At 40.8% G+C, this 24,196-nt stretch overlaps 1 protein-coding gene across 1 annotated transcript in view; it reads right to left on the reverse strand.

Annotated features, from left to right (window-relative positions):
* gli3 (GLI family zinc finger 3) overlaps positions 1-24,196 on the reverse strand; it is a 173,785-nt gene that overhangs the window by 35,185 nt on the left and 114,404 nt on the right. Inside the window, exons 5-6 of the mRNA XM_061921678.1 lie at positions 12,274-12,485; positions 8,889-9,044 (exon numbers count right to left, since the gene is read on the reverse strand). Of these exons, the coding sequence (XP_061777662.1) occupies positions 8,889-9,044; positions 12,274-12,485 (368 nt within the window). The remainder of the gene's footprint in view (positions 1-8,888; positions 9,045-12,273; positions 12,486-24,196) is intronic.

Here is a 24,196-nt window from a genome sequence, read left to right on the forward strand (position 1 = left end):
TGGCCCTGCACTCTTCAGCATCTTATATGCTGCCGCTAGGTGACATCATACGCAAATACAGTGTCAGCTTTCACTGTTATGCTGATGATACCCAACTCCACATCCAACTCTGACCAACACGCTAGATTGTAGTCACATGGGAGTGTTTCTAAATGAAATTAAACAATGGATGTCTAGCAACTTTTTGCATCTTAACGCTAAGAAAACGAAAAAGCTGATTATCGTCCTGCTAGACACCAGCAGCTATTTAATAATACCACCTTAACATTTGACAACCAAACAATTACACAGAGCAAATTAGAAAAAAAGGATCGGTTCGCAGCTGAGTTTGAAGCGACTGGGATGAAAATCAGCACCTCCAAATCCGAGTCCATGGTTCTCGCCCGGAAAAGGGTGGAGTGCCATCTCCGGGTTGGGGAGGAGACCTTCCCCAAGTGGAGGAGTTCAAGTACTTTCGAGTCTTGTTCACGAGTGAGGGAAGAGTGGATCATGAGATCGACAGGCGGATCGGTGCGGCTTCTTCAGTAATGCGGACGCTGTATCGATCCGTTGTGGTGAAGAAGGAGCTGAGCCGGAAGGCAAAGCTCTCAATTTACCGGTCGATCTACGTTCCCATCCTCATCTATGGTCATGAGCTTTGGGTTGTGACCGAAAGGACGAGATCACGGGTACAAGCGGCCGAAATTAGTTTCCTCCGCCGGGTGGCGAGGCTCTCCCTTAGAGATAGGGTGAGAAGCTCTGTCATCTGGGGGGAGCTCAAAGTAAAGCCGCTGCTCCTCCTCATCGAGAGGAGCCAGATGAGGTGGTTCGGGCATCTGGTCAGGACGCCACCTGAACGCCTCCCTAGGGAGGTGTTTAGGGCACGTCCGACCAGTAGGAGGCCACAGGGAAGACCCAGGACACGTAGGGAAGACTATGTCTCCCGGCTGGCTTGGGAACGCCTCGGGATTCCCCGGGAAGAGCTGGACGAAGTGGCTGGGGAGAGGAGCGTCTGGGCTTCCCTGCTTAGGCTGCTGCCCCCACGACCCGACCTCGGATATGCGGAAGAAGATGGATGGACTTGGTAAAAAATCTCAGATAATCTTCGACCCAACTTTCTCATTTGAGTCACACACTAAGAGTGTTAATAAAACTGTCTTCTTTCATCGCCGTAATATTGCTAAAATGTGTCCTATTTTTGTCCATCACCGACGCTGAGATCATTATTCGTTCGTTACGTCTCATCTAAATTACTGTAACGTATAATTTCCATGTCTCCCTATGTCTAGCATTAAAAGATTACAGTTGGTATTTTAAAGTTAAAGTACCAATGATTGTCACACTAGGTTTGGTGAAATTTGTCCTCTGCATTTGACCCATCCCCTTGTTCAACCCCTGGGAGATGAGGGGAGCAGTGGGCAATAGCGATACCGCGCCCAGGAGTCATTTTTGGTGATTTAACTCCCAATTAAAACCCTTGATGCTGAGTGCCAAGCAGGGAGGTAATGGGTGTCATTTTTATGGTCTTTGGTATGACTCGGCCGGGGTTTGAACTCACAACCTACCGATCTCAGGGCGGACACTTTAACCACTAGGGCACTGAGTAGGTAATACATAAAACATAATGCTGCTGCTAGACTTTTGACAAGAACGAGAACGTTTGATCATATTACGCCTACTCCGGCTCACCTGCACAGGCTTCCTGGGCACTTAAAATGCAACTTTAAGGTTTTACTACTTATGTATAAAATACTAAACGGTCTAGCGCCATCCTATCTTACTAATTGCATTGTACCATATGTCCCGTCCAGAAATCTGCATCAAAGAACTGCCAAAAAAGTCTGCGGGCTTTAGAGCGTTTTCTATTCCAGTACTCTGCAATGCCCTACCAGTAAATTAGAGATGCCTCAGTAGAAGCATGTAAGTCTCATCTTAAAACTCATTTATACACCACAGCCTTTTAAAAGGCCCCTTTTTAGACCAGTTCATCTGCCGTCTATATCCTCTGCTCTGAGAAGTTATCAGGTGGCCACAGATCAGCTTCCACGGAGGACGTGCTAGCTGTTCCAAGTTGGGACCCTGGATGGACCACTGCTGTATGCATAAGTTGGAGACATCTCTGCACTGCTGACTTGTCAACATGCAAGAGGATCCATTGCTGGCTCCACTATGGACTGGACTCTCACATTATTAACTGTATTCACTTGACATCCATTGCACCGGTCACCCAAGGGGGGGTCCCCATATCTGCTGTCCCTTCAAAGGTTTCTCGTTGTCGCAATTTAGTTTTTTCTTTCCCTGATGAAGATCTGAGCCAAGGATGTCGTTGTGGCTTTTGCAGCCCTTTGAGACTTTGTGATTAAGGACTGTAAAAGTAAACTTTGATCGATTGATTCTTTGATCAAGTCTTTTTTCGGCGGCCGAATATTTAGTGCATCATTAATTAAGAGTGCAGTATATGTAATATACAAAGATGTATATATGATTCCTAAGAATTAGCGATTGTTGAAGGACCGCTAATGATGTATATATACACTGTGGCGTAGTTGCATACACGTAAGATGAGTTGAAAAATAAAGTAACGTAGATCCACACTGATATCCATGTCTCCTCTACTTTACAGCCACAAAAAGAACCCCTCCCCAAATACAGTGTGGCAAAAAAGTATTTAGTCAGCCACCGATTGTGCAAGTTCTCCCACTTAAAATGATGACAGAGGTCTGTAATTTTCATCATAGTTACACTTCAACTGTGAGAGACAGAATGTGAAAAAAATCCAGGAATTAACATTGTAGGAATTTTAAAGAATTTATTTGAAAATGATGGTGGAAAATAAATATTTGGTCAACTATTCAAAGCTCTCACTGATGGAAGGAGGTTTTGATGTTTCCACCCCCATGCTTCACAGTAGGTATGGTGTTCTTAGGATGCAACTCGGTATTCTTCTTCCTCCAAACACGACGAGTTGAATTTATACCAAAATGGATACATGGATGATACAGCAGAGGATTGGGAGAATGTCATGTGGTCAGATGAAACCAAAATAGAACTTTTTGGTATAAACTCAACTCGTCGTGTTTGGAGGAAGAAGAATACTGAGTTGCATCCCAAGAACACCACACCTACTGTGAAGCATGGGGGTGGAAACATCATGCTTTGGGGCTGTTTTTCTGCTAAGGGGACAGGACGATTGATCCGTGTTAAAGAAAGAATGAATGGGGCCATGTATCGTGAGATTTTGAGGCAAAACATCCTTCCATCAGTGAGAGCTTTGAATGGTTGACCAAATACTTATTTTCCACCATAATTTACAAATAAATTCTTTAAAATTCCTACAATGTGAATTCCTGAATTTATTTTTTCACATTCTGTTTCTCACAGTTGAAGTGTACCTATGATGAAAATTACAGACCTCTGTCATCATTTTAAGTGGGAGAACTTGCACAATCAGGTGGCTGACTAAATACTTTTTTGCCCCACTGTATATTACCCTACACTACATATATCAATTCATACATTATATTACTTTGTACTTTAATTAGCTTTTGTGTGAAAACAACAAATTTTAAAGGTGTGACGGCTTTTATTTTGCAATTACATGTAGGGGAATCCCTGATATATGTAAATTATGTACTTTCTGTCGTCTCGTGAAAGAGCATGTAGTTGTTTTACTTGTGTTCAGATAAATGAAACTGGGTAATTTCCCACAGCCTATCTGTGTGATTGGGTAGCCGCAGTGCCCGTTAGGTCCAGAAGCATATCTTGCGTGCTCATGCAAAAAATTAAGGTACGAATAAGACTCCTGGATGCATCTGACTAACAAATCCGTGGGTGTGAAGAACAGTTTCCACCCTCTGGGGGTGACAGGGGCTGGGAAGGCACACCCACCAGGGTCCCACCACAGACGCAAGGCCTCATGGGACCGATGGTTTATTAGCGCACCGCCCAAAATGATGAATCGGCCAAGCGTGGAGACAGAGAGTGGAGCGTCCCGTCCCGGAACAGAACTGTCCCTCTAATTTCCTCTTGATTTATGGACAGCGTGTCCGCTTATGCACCGCGTCATTAATTCCTGCGGCCACGCAGGGTTCAGACAGCGGACTGACGGGACATAAAAAGCGGTTCTAAAAACTCTTGGCGACACACACTAACGCATGAGAGGAAACATAGGGTATGTAATAGTATCATTTCTCCACATAGAACCAGTTGTAGACAGCCATACTGTAGCCCACTGGGTATTATCTGGATGTTTCCCATGTATTTTAATATGTTTTATTTAGTAAACAAATGAAAACGTGTAGCCCATTATTATTACTGTGCTTTGGGTTTTTTTCTGCTGTCAATGGCGTTTTTACTGTACTCGAACATTAGAGAAAATAAAAGTGGTAGAGATAAAAAGCATAAATCCAGACAGTAATATGGTAATTCTTGCACTAATTAGGAAGTAAAATAGGCGATCAGGCCCATTGTTTCCCAGTGAAGGTAATTACATTCAAAAATCCAGCATAGGCCAGATTATCATTGAAAGCCTCATGATGGAGTCTATTTCCCCCCCGCCCCCCAACAAAGCTTTAATGTGCTAATATTTGAGCTGGTGTGTGTGTGAGACCTGATGAGGCCACTTTTAAGTGAAGAGCACCGCATCCCCGCTTAAACGTGGCCCTAATTGTTTTGTTTCAGTCTACTAATCTTTAAAAGTGACAAAGAAGAAAGGATTTCCCCCCATGATGAATGTCGAGACGTTCCAATTCCCGCTTAATAGCAATTAATTTTCTGATACCCGCGTTAAGTTTGGCTAGTTTTAATTAGTTTGTTCTGAAGAATAGGAGAGACTTCACCCCGGGTTTCCGTGAAGGCGCCGTCCGCCAGACGAAAGAGCGCTCTCATCAAAGCGAGTGGGGGAGTGGGGACGGCGTCGCGACCTCACCGAGATTCAGCGTGCGTTTAATTTCCTATTTACACATTAAAATAACTCATTAGCATAAGTCCCCTGCACACACCCCACTAGGATAGCTCTTTTAAATCATGTCAATGGGACTGGAGCTGGTGGCAGGTATAGGACAGGTTCTACTGGGCCCACACAGTGCACCCCGTTTACGTTGACGCTCCTCGGGCCGGCTGACCCACGCCGACATAAGCGAATGTCAACATAACCGAAATTAACCATGCACTTTTTTTTATTACCTTAATCAGACACATAAGGTGAATGAGCAATAATATAGGGTTGACTTTGATATATCCCTCTTTTTGGGGCGGCATGGCGTAGTGGGTAGAGCGGCTGGCCAGAAACCTGAGGGTTGCAGGTTCACTTCCCACCTATTGACATCCAAAAAATCGCTGCCATTGTGTCCTTGGGCAGGACACTTCACCCTTTGCCCCCGGTGCCGCTCACACTGGTGAATGAATGATGAATGAATGATTGGTGATGGTCAGAGGGGCCGTAGGCGCAAACTGGCAGGCACGCTTCTGTCAGTTTACCCCAGGGCAGCTGTGGCTACTGATGTAGCTTACCACCACCAGGTGTGAATGAATGTTCAGTCCCACTTCTCTGTGAGCGCTTTGAGTGTTAAGAAAAGCGTGATATAAATATACTTTTTTATTTTTTTTATTTTTAATCGAACAGAGCTGATGTGCTAATTTTGTAGTATGTCTTGCAATGAGCCTTGGTATGAGGTGGCGACTTATCCAGGGTGTACACCGCCTTCCGCCCGATTATAGCTGAGATAGGCATCAACGCCCTACGTGACCCCACAGGGAATAAGCGGTAGAAAATGGATGGATGGATGGATGTCTTGCAATGACACCTACTCAGTGGCCTAGTGGTTAGAGTGTTCGCCCTAAAATCGGTAGGTCATGAGTTCAGATCCCGGCCGAGTCATACCAAAGACTATAAAAATGGAACCCATTACCTCCCTGCTTGGCACTCAGCATCAAGGGTTGGAATTGGGGGTTGAATCACCATAAATGATTCCCGGGCGCGGCACCGCTGCTGCCCACTGCTCCCCTCACTTCCCAGGGGGTGATCAAATGTGATGGGTCAAATGCAGAGAATAATTTCGCCACATCTAGCATGTGTGTGACAATCATTGGTACTTTAACTTTTTAACGCTTTTGTACATGTACTTATCTTCTAAAATCTTTATAATTATCTCCCCGTGACTGCGTGGGTTCCCTTATTCTGGCTTCCTCCCACCTCCTAAGACATGCACCAGGGGATAGGTTGTTTGGCAACATTAAATTGGCCCTAGTGTGTGAATGTTGTCTGTCTATCTGTGTTGGTCCTGCGATGAGGTGGCGACTTGTCCAGGGTGTACTCCGCCTTCCGCCCAATTGTAGCTGAGATAGGCTCCAGCGTCCCCCGCAACCCCGAAGGGAATAAGCAGTAGAAAATGGATGGATGGATGGACTTTCCACTGAACATCAAGTCACTGCGTGCACGTTTTAATGCTGCGGAAATAAGCAGTAATATTGATGACGTCGGCAATACAACAACATATGTCAACACAAACGGACCCATTTTTCATAGAAATGAGCAGTGACGTGCAGTGGGGGTCAAGGGAGGCAAGGCACATTGGAGTTTGTACTTACATTTACTTTCATATGAATGGAAAAATATTTATAATGATTCACTGTCATAAAAATTGTATTAAATACTTCTTTGTCAGGATGGCGTGGCGCTGTGGAAGAGTGGCCATGCGCAACCCGAGGGTCCCTGGTTCAATCCCCACCTAGTACCAACCTCGTCACGTCCGTTGTGTCCTGAGCAAGACACTTCACCCTTGCTCCTGATGGCCGCTGGTTAGCGCCTTGCATGGCAGCTCCCTCCATCAGTGTGTGAATGTGTGTGTGAATGGGAAAATGTGGAAGTAATGTCAAAGCGCTTTGAGTACCTTGAAGGTAGAAAAGCGCTATACAAGTACAACCCATTTATCATTTATTTATTTATTTGTGTATTAGCTTTTTTAAAACGAAAACAAAACTGTGCTCCTTTTAGTGTATGTGGAGTCCATGCACCTATCCTTTTTCAGGTAAAAAAGTTCCTCCACATGAACTTTAATTATAAAAGTCTGATCACCTTCCGTTTGGTCTAAAAGTCAAGTTTGAAGATTTTTCCTTTCTTATATTTTGTTTGTGTGAATATTTTTTTTTTTAAATAAAATGGCTTCTTCTGTGAAAAAAAGATGGTCTGGTAGCAAGAAGCACCTACGAGCTCACGTATGCGACCCCAATTCCTATACTGACTCGTTGTGTGTGATGAGTAAGAGTTTTACAATGCCTCTCAGTGTGATGAGTCTGTATTTAGAGTCCAATCAGCTTGAATAATGATGTTAGACTTGAAGGGAAACAGCACTTTTTTTTTTTTTTGGTCTATAATTTACAATCCTTATGTGAGACAAGCAGTTTTTTTTTATTTTATGCATTCCAACGTGTAAATAAACTCTAGCAGAAGTCAGCTAACAATAAAGCAATTGGAATTTGCTGAATTCCGCCTATAAAGCACCTCCTTCAAAACACTATATATACTGTACATGCTGTAAGTATTTACGTAATGTAGTAAATATCATATTCATAATAACATTTAATATATATATACAGTATGTTGGTAATTTTAAGCATACAGCAGCATATAATAGACCCATCAAAATGTTTGCAATTTACTTCAACAACAACTACTAATAATCATGGCAGACTTCAAGAGAGCCTGCAAAGACTACTTTGGGACAAATGATGATCCAGAACATTATATTTTTGAGCCTGACTATAAGAAGGATGATCGACAAGTTTTAGAAGCTGAGTGTTGCGCAGATCCAGCAAGTCGCAGTATTGCTAAGTGCTAAACAAGAAACACAAACTACGAACAACAACAACAAAAAAATCACTTACTGTACAATGTCTGCACTTCCTGGGATGCCAACTGATGGGATAGTCAGATTTTTCCGATTTATATAAATAATTAATCACAATTCCCACAAAGGGTTTTTTTTTTGTTTTGTTTTTTTATAAAGGTGCCGTCTTTTCCTGTATTTATCGCTATTTTTGGGTCTAAGTTGAATTTTAAAGTTGACCAACTTCTCGGTTATCATAACCACATTTCTAATAATTGACTAACATGTATGTGACAGGGTTTAAATGGAGTATTGTTAGCAGTTTTGTGTGTTTATTAGAGCGCTTGATGGGCGCAATGCATTGCTCCCATTAGCTGTATTGTTAGCCACCTCATACGTACTTGCTGTATATTACAAATTTGAATGCACAAAAAAAAAACATATATGTTTTTTGTCTTACAAAGGGATTGTGAATGATAAGAAAAAAAAAAAGAAAAAAAAAACATAGTCAGGCTGTAAAAACTACTGTGTATAAAGTCCATCCATCCATCCATTTTCTACCGCTTATTCCCTTTAGGGGTCGCGGGGGGCGCTGACGCCTATCTCAGCTGCAATCGGGTGGAAGGTGTCGTACACCCTGGACAAGTCGCCACCTCATCACAGGGCCAACACAGATATATAGACAACATTCACACTCACATTCACACACTAGGGCCAATTTAGTGTTCCCAATCAACCTATCCCCAGGTGCATGTCTTTGGAAGTGGGAGGGAGCCGGAGTACCCGGAGGGAACCCACGCATTGACGGGGAGAACATGCAAACTCCACACAGAAAGATCCCGAGCCTGGGATTAAACCCACGACCCCTCTTCCACCGTGAAGCCCGTGTAGAAAGTCATGGTGTAAAAATGCATCTGGAAACATTTATATTGGCGAGATGCTAAAAAACAGAAATAGCCCTGATCCAAACAAGTGAGGCTTTGCATCACCTCTCTCTACCTATATTGCACATCCTTGGAAATAACCTATTTGGGTCTCTGATTTGATATTGACAAAAGCAGTTGACCATACATGCGCACTTACTGTCCATGGCCTGCAGGTACTCCATATGCAGAGCGCCGGCACCGCTGGCCGCGGTCGCCACGGAGGGTAGCAGGTCAGCAGAGTAGGGGCTCCGGTGGCCCGCCAGCAGAGCCATCTGGTGGTAGTACTCGGCGGGGGTCAGGCCTGCGTGAGGGGCTACGGGAGGGAGGAACGTTCATTTTTATTGGATGCTAGCTTGCTAGAGCAAGTGTGAGCATCACGTGAAGCGGGGGATTAGCCAATGCATGCTCACAGATTACAGTAAACGTGCATTAGTGTTTCATTCCAGTATTCCAAGCCTTACACTATCCTTCCCTCTCCTGCTTGCATGAGTATACTTTATATAATGTATGTGTGTGTGTGTGTGTGTGTGCATGCTGGTACTTATTTCAATCTTGTAGAAAAAAAAGAAGGCTGCAGTCTGCAGATATGCAACCTGCTTCCTTAAAGTCTCATTGCAAGGAAACAAAAGGCCTAAATCTTCCCCGATAGATCTGCAGCATGCGCCAATCATAGAGATCCCTTCTCGTTACGCACGCCCCTCTGCCTTCCTTTTCTGCCTTCCTTTTTCCCAGTCATTCCCCCTTGTTATGGAGTGCTGTAAGTCCTTGAACCGTAGCCTAAAAATAAACATCTGGCGGTGGGCTTCCTTATGCAAATATCCAATGAAAGGCTGTGGTTTTGGATGCAAATATGGAATGTGTTCACAGACCCGCAGAGTTCAAAACCCCTCCTCTCTCCGGTTGGAAGAAATAAATAAAGCGACGGTGTATGCCTGCAGTGTGCGTCCACGATTGGCTGAATGGATGTAAGAAAAAGAGATGCTAAATTAATTTGATCTGGGTATTATGTCTCTGGTGGAAGTGGGGAGTTTCTTAATTGTCTCTGCTGTTCCGCCTTAGCTTTGCATTTGCATTCAGCCGTAATGTGGCCCATTCAAAATGCTCGCAGAGAGAAGAGCTTTGCCGGATTTCTAAATAGGAAACGTTGGCATCGGAGTGCGATCCTCGGGGCATATTATAAGTGTATGTGTGCGTTAGAGACACAGTCTTCTGGACTTGGTGGGATCTAAAACAACAGCAGGATGAGAAGCGATGATGAGGAACCTGAGGAGGGGGAGGAGCTAACATGCCACCCACTTTAAAGCTCCATTAGATTCTGTTAATTAATTCATCATCATTTAAATGCTGTTTTTTTTGTTGTTGTTTTTTGGTGGAGGAGGCTCTGTGATATACTAACAACACCAAAGATGATGGGCTAATTAACTGGCACATTGATGAATGGCATAATTAGGAGCCCCATTCACAAGCCACAGCCCTGTGCAGTGAGTTCTTGCGTGACGGCGCTAAAATTCTTGTAAAGCATGCATGGCGATAGAGATAGGTGAGTACACACAATGCACTCTATATTTTCTTATTTCTAAATTGATCTCAGTGCAAATGAACATAAAAAAATTTCATATATTAAAAATTCGTTAAAGATGTCATTTTTGGTCACGTGCCAAGAAGTAATTTTGCAAATGTGTGCATTGCATTAAATAACTATTTTCTTTACCAATCCGCTATAATGTACTTTACTTTACATTTTAGGGGGTGTAAAAAAAATAGATATTGGAATGGATCTCAATTCTTATTTGTAACAATTCCTAATTGATTTAAAAAATCAAAAATATATATTTTTTTTCTTTGTTTTTTTAATCATTCCTGTCCGGCCACTTAGACAAATCATATTTTTAATGTAGATGATCAATTATCTGCTGTACAGATTTACTCTAGAAAAGAGAAGTGTGGGAAATTTCTCTTGTTCCCTTATTTGTTTTAAAATTTATTCAATGTTTGGGTAGAATTTTATTAAACAACACCAGTTTTCTTTGAAGTATTTTTTTCCATCAGAGCTGTTTGTCTATTTCATGAAAGAATGAGGTTATTTATAGAAATGGCAACCAATGTTCTGATTGTGAATTGAGAATCGTTTTCAATCGAGAATCGAATCGTTGCCCCCAAGAATCGAATTGCTTTGAATTGTGTGGTCCCCAAAGATTCGCAGCCGTAGTACATTAACATGTTTTCTTGATTCTAAATTGATATGTAAATTAAACAATACATGTCATGTGATCCTCGTAAAAGATATAAATTAGTTCACGTGCCAAGAAGTCTTTGTATTCTGGACGCATGCACATCAAATAATTAAATTTTTCTTTACCGACCTGCTTTAATCTACATTATAATGTAATTTCCTTATTTCTAAATTGATCTTAGTGCAAAAAAACATGATCAAATGTAATCCATGTTACTGTGAATCCTGTTAAAGGTGTCATTTTAGGTTAAATTACAAGAAATATTTGTATTTTGCACGCATCTAGATCAAATAATAAATTTTTTTTGACCAAACCAATTTAGGGCACCTAATTTTATAGGTGCTAAATGTATCACGGTGCGAATAAGCATAAAATAACATACTTGTTAGGGATTCTTCTTCATCATGATTCTAAATCTATAATTTTTAAAACTTGTAAAAAATGAATGGATATATATTTTTGTTGTTGATTTTTTTTGTTTTGACAATCAGTTTTTAAAAAAAAGTTTTTAGGCCGCATCCATGCACCAGAAGGAGCTATTCTAACCTGTAACCTGCTTTGAAAAACTTTCATTACAATCATTATACACCAAATAATGCATTGCGAGAATCGATTTATATTGAGAATCGTGTTAAAATCGACAATTGATTCTGAATTGAATCGTCACCCTAGGAATCGGAATTAGATCGAATCGTTAGGTGCCCAAAGATTCATACCCATAATAGTCATATTTTTTTTTTAAATGAGTCATTTCAGATTTTAAGATATCAAACTTATTGAAAATAAATTACATTAGAAAAATCCCGTGAGACTGAAGTCTAAAATATGTTCTTTCCGAAACTGACGAATGAAAACATGATGTCAATAAAATCTAATCATCTCTTAATCAAAATCCTATTATGGACTTCAAAATGAACTTGAAGCTAGCCACCCGCCCCCAAATACCCTCCCCACCACCATACATTGCCACATGGTGTAACAGTAACTGACCCTGGTGGTCTCCGACACGACTCACAGATCAAAGGGATTAGCCTCCCGCCAACCTCCCCCCCGCCCACACGGATCACATCACCCTCATAATACTCCTGTGAGCTCGCTCTTCCTCGGCCCAGATAGCATCTGAGTGAGCCCCCGAGTCCTAATAGAGACGGATCTCACCTGATCCCCCCCCCCACCCTAGCGCAGGAATTAGTCTGATCCCGACAATCAAGAGCCCTGCGATCGAAGCTGCACTCATCAATTGGAGCAATTATACGTCCTTATAAGGGTCTTCCTTGCCAGTTTGTGGTGATGCGCGTCTCCACTCACCGTCGGCAGGACTGAGGCCTCTGGTGGCCGACAGCACGGAGATAGAGGGGCTGCCGAGGGGCTGCAGGGAGCGGATGTAGTCCATGTAGGGGTTGATGTACGGGTGCGAGGGGTGAAAAGGCGACTCCGCCCCCACGGAGGGGTTCCGCTGGGGCGAGATCCGGATGAGGGAGATGTCCGAGAAGGCCGGACTGCCCGCCAGCGCAGGAGGCCTGAGGGGAGAGATCAATTTAAAAAGTGATGAAGGGCAGCTGAATAGAAAGGAATGACATTTTGGCCTAAAAATCTGCTGGGTTCTTGCCTTAACATAGAACAAAAGTCCTAATATCCATAATTTTTCATTGTCATTCATTAGAAATGAGTTAAAATTTTGCAAATGTGAACATGTTTAATAAGTGTGTGATGGGTATCATAGGTCTTATGGATTCAAAATTAAGCATTTTTATGGGTGCATACATTGTTTGCACCCAGCAGGCACAAGACATTAAAACTACATCACAAACTTGTTGAATTAGGTCCTGACGTTGAGCAACTCAAACCAAATGTTGGATGGAACAACATGCTTTTTGACGACATTTAATCAATGTTGGGTTTCGACGTTGATTTGACCTTTGAATTTTGGTCATTTTCCAACCATTATTTTACAACTCAAACACAACGTTGAAACAACATACTCTTTGACGACATTTAAACAATTTTGGGTTCTGGCGTTGATTTGAACATTGAATTTTAGTAATTTCCCAACCAGTATTTTACAACTCAAATACAACGTTGAAACAACATGCTTTTTGAAGACATTTAAACAATGTTGGGTTCTGACGTTAATCTGAACATTGAATTTTAGTCATTTTCTAACCAGTATTTTCCAATTCAAATACGACAATGAAAAAACATGCTTTTTGACGACATTCAAACAATGTTGGGTTCTGACGTTGATTTGAACATTGAATTTTAGTAATTTTCCAACCAGTATTTTCCAATTCAAATACGACAATGAAAAAACATGCTTTTGACGACATTTAAACAATGTTGGGTTCTGACGTTAATCTGAACATTGAATTTTAGTCATTTTCTAACCAGTATTTTCCAATTCAAATACGACAATGAAAAAACATGCTTTTTGACGACATTTAAACAATGTTGGGTTCTGATGTTGATTTTACCTTTGAATTTTGGTCATTTTTCAAACAATGTTTTACAACTCAAACACAACGTTGAAACAACATGCTTTTTGACAACATTTAAACAATGATGGGTTCTGACATTGATTTGAACATCGGAATTTTGGTCATTTTCCAACCAGTATTTTCCAACTCAAATACAACGTTGAAACAACATGCTTTTTGACGACATTTAAACAATGTTGGGTTCTGATGTTGATTTGGCCGTTGAGTTTTGGTCATTTTCCAATCAGTATTTTCCAACTCAATTACAACGTTGAAACAACATGCTTTTTGACAACATTTGTTGAGTGTCGCGTTGTGACATTGATTTAAACATTGAAATTTGGTACTTTCGCAAACAACAACATGGATCCGACATTAAACACCAACGTTGTTACAAATACAATTATTTTGGAACGTTGCTTCAAAGTCGGTTTTAAAGACCATGTATGTATAATCAATGTTGTATCAATGTATTGTGTATGATATTTGCCAGGATCTACTGTACAGTGTTACCTCAGGTTTCGCGGAACAAACTAGTTTGTTTGTAAATGTCGGTGAATATTACAATATTTTTAGTGAAAAATTGCTTCGGTTTTCATATGATTCTGTTTTTGTCAGACCTTTTGACCTTTTCAGTGGGCTTGTGGTGTCTCCCCTGAGATCAGTAGGTTCAAACCCCGGCCGAGTCATACCAAAGACTATGAAAATGGGACCCACTACCTCCCTGCTAGGCACTCAGCATCAAGGGTTGGAATTGGGGGTTAAATCACCAAAATGATTCCTGAGCGTGGTCACTGCTGCTGCTCACTTTTCCCCTCACCTCCCAGGGACAACGGGATGGGTCAAATGCAGAGGGTAATTTCACCACACCTAGTGTGTGTGTGACTATCGCTGGTACTTTAACTTGAATATTTTAAAATCTTGATAATGCATGCACTGTAGCATTTTAGTGAGCAGCTAATGTCCTTCCACCATGCAAAGCCGCTTCTGAGTCAGTAACTCTCACCTCTATGGTGGAAAATAAACTTAATTGTCTTACAAGTATCATTATCACAGGAGGACAAGGAATATCTAAACACGCTATTTACAACACACCATAGGAGGATATGCTAACTGCTAACCAGAAGCTACAGAGCTCTTGAATGTGAACAAAGGTGGGCAAATGGATACAAATATTGACAGCTACAATACCAAGCATAATATCCTTATTTGGTTGATACTACAGAGGTTAGATAAATATTTTTTACTATCAAAAAGACATTTCGTCATTTTTGTTATTGTTCGCAAACTCGGGGAAATAAGTCCCTGGATACAAAGGATATAAATTACAGCCAATAATAGAAAATAGTATAACTGTTTAATTAATATGGTTATACCTCCATCCTGTTTTTTTGTCTGATTATAACTGTGATCGATTATGGATTCTTTCAATCAATCAATGTTTTTTTTATAGTCCTAAATCACAAGTGTCTTAAATGGCTGCACAAGGCATAACAACATCCTCGGTTCAGAGCCCACATAAGGGCAAGGAAAAACTCACAACCCAGTGGGACGTCGATGAGAATGACTATGAGAAACCTTGGAGAGGACCGCAAATGTGGGTAACCCCCCCCCCTCGAGGGGAGACAGGATGCAATGGACGTCCAGTGGGTCGACATAATATTGTGAAAATTCAGTCCATAATGGATCCAACATAATAGTGAGAGTCCAGTCCATAGTGGATCTAACATAACAGTGAGAGTCCAGTCCATAGTGGATCCAACTTAATAGTGAGTGTCCAGTCCATAGTGGGGCCAGCAGGAAATTTTCAAAGATCTTGAGAATTTGAAGTATCCGTATCAGCATTGGTATGACCAATACTGCCTGCATAACTACTTGGTATTAGATCTATACACAAATTGTAGCATCAGACAAAAATAATGTAAAGTATTCAAACAATAGAAGAAGTGCTTAATAAATCATATAGTTAATGTAGATGCCCATATCGGCTGTTCAGATTTACTTTACAAAAGAGAAGTGTAGGATACTTCTCTTGTTGCCTTATTTGAATTTGACTTTATTAAATGTATTTATATTATCATTTGGTGCAGCCGGGCCGGAGCAGGAGGGGATAGAAAGAGAAAAAAAGGAAGACGGAGGGGGAAATTGTGGGGATAACAACAAAAATAACAACAACAACAATAGAACAACAACAGCACATACGATATGTACAAATATGATCGTAAAAGTGATAGCATAGAAGCAGTTAGCCAAATAAATAATAATATAGAAATGACTATGAGCATTTTTACACTACAACTGGCGCAATACAAATACCAATAGAAAAATCATGAACAATACCAATAGTTTACCGCTATTCTCAACAATACCGTTGTTCAAATGCGACAATACATATACATAATGATAACTAAAGATAAATTTAAAAAAAAAGGAATACCGAAAAATGGAGGGGAAGAGAGAGGCAAACTATATTAATCTTGTAGATTGTTATAGTAACAATGGGTTAAGCTTTGTCAGTGTGTCATGTGTTACTTACTTAATACATTTTAACAGAAGTGTAGATAGAACCATGTTCCAACAGAAAGTAACCACATATTAACAATACATGATCAAGTACAATAATAACACAACAAGAAATTACACAATATCCATCCATCCATTTTCTAACGCTTATTCTCTTCCGGGGTCGCGGGTGGCGCTGGCGACTATCTCAGCTACAAATGGGCGGCAGGCGGGGTACACCCTGGACAAGTCGCCACCTCATCGCAGGGCCAACACAGATAGACAGACTACATTCACACTCACATTCACACACTAGGGCCAATTTAGTATGACACAATATGTTACTGTATATGTCAGCAGCTAATAAGGAGCCTTTGTAACCTGTTGTGAAATGATTCTGCTATCATTTACATTCCAAATAATATATTGTGATATACTGTATATTGTCAGAGGAGGCTGCATCTGCAATACATATTGCAATATAAGTTTTACAGTAGGCCCTATCGCCCATCCCTAAGTTCTACAACACATCTCATATACAGTAGCCACACATGCAGTTTCTACTTCCCAGCTTTAAATACTGGACTCGAGAAGTCTCTCCTCCAGGGTGGAGACAAAAGAGAGAGCGAGCGAGCGACATTCCGCCGTCTTCCTACGCAGACATTTCCTCAGATCAAAGCAGGCTTTAACCGCGGCGCCGTCATCACAGAGAGAGCATCGACCCACTCGCCGCTGACCAGAACCGAGTAACTGTAGCGCCACAAAGCGCCTTCATCACGCAGTCTCACAGAAGGGGAGTCTTCAAATACAATGTGAACTTCTTTTCCTTATCAAAAAGCCCTTTTTATATATGGAAATAAAAAGTTGACAAAAGTTTGAAGTGATTTGTCTCTATGTTCATTTAATTGGCTAGGAGGGGTAGGAAACTTCATAATGATGGTCCTCATCACAAAGGCCTTCCCCTGAGGATGAGGAGAAGTCCTTATATCAGGCAGACATTAACAGGCTGAGAGATTAGACCGAATTAGCCCCTCCGCCCCCTTCCACTCCATCTCCACCGCCCCCAGAGGACCAGTGTGCGGCGACAAAGGACCCCGGGAGGATGCGAGGATGAGGAGGGAAAGTGTGGAGCTGGTCGTGAAGAGTTTTCTGCGAAACCTGGCCAGAGAGTTTGTCTCATGGTGACCTTGAGCGAGGCCAGGGGAGGGGAGCGGAACAGCCCAATTACAACCTCCGCCGCGTCCCCTGATCCCCACCGACCACTGGCCCCTTTTCAATCCACAGCAGCTACAACTAATGAAAGAGCTCAGGCCGGGGACCAATAATGAGCCCTGCACACATTATTAAAGGTTGGACATAGAAACAAACACACACACACACACACACACACACACACGCACACACACACACAATGCTAAGGGCGCCTTTCTTTAACTAGCGCTAAGGGTCTGTTAGGGTGCGTTCAAGGATTTAAATGTGTGACGACACGTCTCAGTGATGTTGACACACACGTCAAACGAGCTACACAGTGGTACCTCGTTTTTGGGACCCCTCGCCCACTTTTTAGCAAACATTTTTGCGAAAATTTGCCGTGGTTTTCATAAACCACTGGGCTAGACAAATTATTCAGTGTGTCAGAGTGTCCAAAGAAATGATTCCATGCGTTGGTGACTCACTATCTTTACTTTTTTAATTGAATATAACTGCAAAAATGGGGCCAAAGAAAGGTGTGAGTGCCATTACATTGACAAAGGTGAGAAACACTGCTGAATTCAAGAAAGAACACTTAGCAGAGCACAAAGGTACCTTTCCCATCACTTCCTCCTTCTTTGCCCATCAATATCCTCACCAATAATAGTCTTTAGTAACTGTACAAATGCATTTCAGTGTATTTTGCATTGTTCTCTGCATGTAAAATATAATTAGTCTCTATGAAACATGTTTTGTGTTAATACTTTTGGGTGTCAGGAACATTAACATTATTTTGCTTGGGGAAATTGTATTCCGTTTTCATACTATTCGGTTTTCATCCGATTTTTTGGAGCAGATTACAAACAAAAACAAAACTAACACTTCACTTTAAATTTGGTGTATGCAAATTTTTTGAGGCAAGATGCTGTTTTGATTGCAGAATTTTTCTCAACAAGATTACGCAGAAATGTCGTTCAATTTATTATTTCAATACTTATTTTGTAAATAGCTTCTCTCCTTTCTTTTGCATTGGTTATGTTATGCTTCTAAGTACTGTCAAAATGTTTTGATTAGGGCTTTCAAAAATAACGATCTTAAAGGGGTCATATTAGGATTTTAAAACACTTAGTTGTGGTCTACGTAACATGCAGTGGTGGTTCTTTGGTCAAAATTGTGCATAGTATTAGCAGCTTTCTGACCGTCTCTTCAGGATGCGTTGTGCATCCTTTTCAACTGCGTTTTCCCTCTGTCATCCATCTTGTCGTTTTAGTGCTTCCATAGCGAATCTACCGACAGATATAATTTTGAACTGTACGCTACTTCGTATTAGAAATGGAAACAGCAGATGATGCATGTGCCAGTACAAGCCAGTCTGCCCCACAACAACTTATTGACAACAGCGCGGACGACAAAGCATTTTGGGTACATTTCTACCATGTCCACTGACATATCAACTGACATGTCACAAATTGGGCAAATTCCAAACAGTTTGTTTGGAGGAAATATGAAGGGTGTAGAAAAATGGATGGATGGATGGATGGATGGATGAAGGAAAACTAGATTTATTTTATTTTTTTAATATCTCTGTATGCACTACATGGTTTAATTTTAAACTTTAGGGACCCATGCAGAAATCAAATACACAAAAACAGGTAAAAAAAAGTTGTTCCTGCACAATAGGCCCTGTTTAGGAGATGTTATTAATCACAAAAAAATAATTGCATTAATCGTGTATATATGTAGGTTAATCAGAAAATGTATTTTGAGGGTACATGTTTCCTTGATGGGTGGAGCAGGTTGTTATGCGGTTACTGACCAGGTCAATGCCAAGATGAGTGAGGCGAATCCGATTGTTGTCCAATTTAAATCAAAAATAAACCTTCAATTGACTTTGAATAAAACTGTTGCCAAGTTTTGAGCAAACAAGTGTATTCAGGTAACATAGTTAAAAAAATTTCTTGGATGACATTCTAAAAATAAAATTGCGTCTGTGTCCAAATATTGTGCTCTTTTATTTAAGTTCCTTTAAATCATCTATTCGTAAACTGTAGTGTACCACGAGTGGACGCGGGCTCCATCTTGTGATACGCCGAAGAATCCCTTGATTAAAGTACAGAGTTTTATTTTATTCAAATACAGTGTTACTGTTCAAACTGTTTGTGATGCTACAGTGGCCAACGACATTCAATATACTTCTCTGCCTTGTTTTTAGTGAATACTTAGGCCTACTACGCTATAGTATTTTAAAGTTGGTCATTATGGTGGTACTTGGTGAAAAAAGTTTGAGAAGCACTGCTAAGATTATCAGGACTCCTATTCCTCCTATCCAGGAGATCGCAAAAAGCCGCTGCCTGACCAGGGCTCAGAAAATCTGCTAAGACTCCTCCCACGCTCACCATGGACTGTTTTCACTGCTGGACTCTAGGAAGAGGTTCCGCAGCCTCCGTAGATGAACCTCCAGGTTCTGTATCAGCTTCTTCCCTCAGGCCGTAAGACTCTTGAACGCATCATAATTAAATTATCCCCTCAACTCCCCCCAAAATGGATCAACTCGCTGGAATAAAAAAGACAATATAACATACCTCCAGTAACATGGACGCATGTGAAAAAGTGTAATGTGTTTATTTGTACAGTAATCTATTTATTTATATCTGCAGCTTATTGCTTTTTTTTATCCTGCACTACCAAGAGCTAATGCAACAAAATGTTGTTCTTATTTGTACTGTAAAGTTTAAATTTGAATGACAATAAAACAGGAAGTCTAAGTCTAAGACAAGCGACCAATAATAACCTTTTATTAACATTGGGTGCATTCAAGATAAGTGAGACACAAAACCAGCAGTGGAACGACACAGCTGCACTTTGACGCCACACATGTCACAAAAAAAAAACCTCCCCAACAGGAGAACACGCAGCTGAAACGTATCCGGCTCCGGACATTTTTTACCTCATTTAGACTGCATTCCGTTGCATCACACAGCATATACATGATACTTATGTGCGTGTGTGTGTGTGTGTATGTGTGTGTGTGTGTGTGTGTGTGTGTGTGTGTGTGTGTGTGTGTGTGTGTGTGTGTGTGTGTTTTGCTGCAATGGTTGCGTGCGACGCTTGAGGATGTTTCAAAGGAGAAGCCAGAGGAAAAAGGTTTTGGCTGCTATGACACCGATTAACCCTGTCTGCTCGTCTGGTTTGTCCAATTAACTTGGCCAGTAAGGTGGCTAGAAAACGAGCAAAGCACATGTTGAGTAATGGCAAGTCTGCAGAGCAAATACCACAGAAACCAAACATGACCCTTAGCATCTTAGCATCACCTGTTACTCACGAGAGTAAATCTGCGCTTTTGCACATTTGCCAGCTTCTCTCTGTGAAATGGGCTTGATGGAGTGCAACTACGATAACAAACATATTATGTACCCAATTAGCTTAAGACAAACCAATGTGTAGAATCCTGTCAACGTGCAGGAAGTGTCAGTTTTCCCACACCTATCCAAAGATTTACGCTTCCCCCAATCCCCTAGACTACGTTTAGCCGACAGCGTGCAAGGAAAGAGTTAGTAACAGACATATGGAAACCATTTCCTTCCCCGTGGCTCAAAGCGGCGTCTTTTACGACATCGCATGTTAACACACGGGGCGGCCACAGGATGTTGTTTTATTTCCCTGCACGACCGTACATGCGCCAGAGTATAAATATGCCACCAGGAGATGTTGAAGGGTTTTTTTTTTTTGGGCCAGCGATTCCTTGTTTGCGCGCGAGGGTTACGTCAACACGTGATGGTTTTTGTTGGGCAGCCGCGGCCTAATTTTGACGGCTTCATTTAGGCACTGAAGGTATCATTGTGGCCGAGGCGGCTGGACCCGGCCGGTGTTGACACAGCGGTCTGCAACAACAGGAAGTGTGCCTTGCCGAATAGTTGTGGGTTGCGTTTGGAGTGGCTACACGTGGACGTAAAGAAATAGAGTGAAAGCAGCAGGACACACTTGGCTGTGGACGATAACAAATACATCATAACGTATCATAGCGATCCCTGGATACCATGCAGCAGATGTGAGCAGTACTGAGGATGACATTGTATGTTATTAGCACTCAGTTGCAACCCTTGTATTATTGTATTAAAACAAATGGCAAGAAAAAGTCATAAACGTTTAAACCATCATCAAATCCGTAACAGTCGTCCCTCGTTTATTACGGTTAGTTGGTTCCAGATATGACTGTGATAAATACATTTCCGCAAAGTAAGAAACATCATGAGAACACCCTAAACATGAAATAACATCATCCTTTAACCCAGAGGTGTCAAACGTACGGCCCGCGGGCTGGATCAGGCCCATGAACAGGTTTTATCCGGCCCGCGGGATGAGATTGCTAAACATAAAAATGAGCCAACATTTTTGAATGAAAGGAAACTACTGTTCTAAATGTGTTCTCTAGATGTCAAAATAGAAATTCTTTGTATATTTGAAGATTATGCTACATATGTAAAAAAAAAAAAAAAAACACACGTTAGTGCACCAGTTGAAGAAAATGAGCAAACTACATAAATAACATCCTGCAATTTGATTTTGATATAATTTTGTCATCTTGATGGATTGAAAATGAACACCAATGAGTTGACAGATGAACATTATCACATAATTTATTCAGAAAGTATAAATAACGACTAATAAAGATAGAATACTATTAACCACAACATGTAAGTGTAAAAAAAATCAACATTATGATTTGTACATTTTCAGAATCTGCTTGTTCTATTTTTAAACAAAGAAAACAATCTGAAGTTGTCTTTATTTTTAAGTTATCGTGCCGTGATTTTACCAGTCTGGCCCACTTGGGAATAATAGATTTTTCTCCATGTGGCCCCCGATCTAAAAGGAGTGGGACACCCCTGCTTTAACCCAATATACTGTAGTAATGTTGCCTGAGATTGAACCAATCAGTGGCCACGATACTGAATTGGCTTGGTTTCCTCTGGTATCCAATCCTACTGTTGCTATTTTTATGCTTGTAAATGCTTAATTTAGAATCAAATAACTGTAGAATGTGATTAAAAAATGCAATAACAATGTTTAAATCTGTGATGTGGGGAAAAGCCGCAATATTAGAAGTGCGATGTGGTGAGGGTCGACTGTATACAGAGGTGCCTCGGTTTTCTTCATTTCCTTCCAAAAGGTCCATAAAAAACAAAAGTGTACAAAAAAAACAACAATTATTCCCATAAGAATTCACGTACATTTTCCAGATCCCTAAAATATTAACACAAAACAAATTTTACCCGAAAAAAATATATATATATGTATGTATATATATATATATATATATATATATATATATATATATATATATATATATATATATATATATATATATATATATATATATATATATATATATATATATATATATATATATATATATATATATATATATAAATAAACATTACTTTTACCTTTATTTAAGTCAAGACTTTGTTGGTGAAACAATGACAGACACCTTCAAACTTTGCTACAGGATCTTTCTTGGATTAAATAGTTCTCACCTTCTTCATCCATAGTTTGTTAAGTGCATTGTTTGGCCGTCTAACAGGGTTGTCCAACTTGTTTTTATTGAGGGCCACAAGCAACTATGGCTGCCCTCAGAGTGGCACCTATAACAGTGAATGGATATGAATATAAATGTATAATAGGCTCGTTGCACAACTTGCGTTGCCAACAAATTTTGATTATTACATGTTTTACTAATTGATTGATGGATAATTTTCTTTGAAATCATAAGTGATAATAGTAAAGGCCTACTGAAATGAGATTTTCTTATTTAAACGGGGATAGCAGGTCCATTCTATGTGTCATACTTGATCATTTCGCGATATTGCCATATTTTTGCTGAAAGGATTTAGTAGAGAACATCGACGATAAAGTTCGCAACTTTTGGTCGCTAATAAAAAAGCCTTGCCTGTACCGGAAGTAGCAGACGATGCGCACGTGACGTCACGGGTTGTCAGGCTCCTCACATCCTCACATTTTTTATAATCATAGCCACCAGCAGCAAGAGCGTTTCGGACCGAGAAAGCGATGATTTCCCCATTAATTTGAGAGAAGATGAAAGATTCGTGGATGAGGAAAGTTAGAGTGAAGCACTAACACAAAAAAAAAAGGTGAGGGCAGTGAGAGCGATTCAGATGTTATTAGACTCATTTACTAGGATAATTCTGGAAAATCCCTTATCTGATTATTGTGTTACTAGTGTTTTAGTGAGATTATAAAGTCATACCTGAAAGTCGGAGGGGTTTGGTGACCGCCAGTGTTTCTGATGGAAGCCATGGAGGAGCCAAGAAAGTCGCAGCTGCTACTTTGACAGCTACTGCAGGAGGACACAAGCTCCGCTCATGTTTACGGTAAGAGCCGACTTATTACCACAATTTTCTCACCGAAACCTGCCGGTTGACATGTGGTCGGTAAACATGTTCGCTTGACCGCTCAGTTCCATATTAAAGCTTCACAACAAACAAAGAAACACCGGCTGTGTTTTGTTTGCTAAAGGCAGCTGCAACAGCATTCTTCTTTACAGTCTCCATTATTAATTGAACAAATTGCAAAAGATTCAGCAACACAGATGTCCAAAATACTGTGTAATTATGTGATGAAAAGAGACGACGTTTAGCCGTGAGTGGTGCTGGGATGAAATTTCCGCTCCAACCAATAACGTCACAAGCACGCGTCAACATACGCGTCATCATTCCGCGACGTTTTCAACAGGAAACTTCGCGGGAAATTTATAATTGCAATTTAGTAAATTAAACCGGCCGTATTGGCATGTGTTGCAATGTTAATATTTCATCATTGAGGTATAAACTATCAGACTGCGTGGTCAATAGTAGTGGGTTTCAGTAGGCCTTTAAAGTATTCATTTCGATAACCTCCCCACTTGTTGCATGACCAGATAATATCAAAGCGTAGAACATATGTTGTATGTCAAAAGAACAAATGTGTTTAACCAGAAATTGTTTTAATATTTCCAGACTGTTGCATGCGGCACAACTGATGTGGCAAGCCACATTTAACTGATG

Source organism: Nerophis ophidion, linkage group LG15 (genome assembly GCF_033978795.1).
Source record: "Nerophis ophidion isolate RoL-2023_Sa linkage group LG15, RoL_Noph_v1.0, whole genome shotgun sequence".
Taxonomy (NCBI): Eukaryota; Metazoa; Chordata; class Actinopteri; order Syngnathiformes; family Syngnathidae; genus Nerophis; species Nerophis ophidion.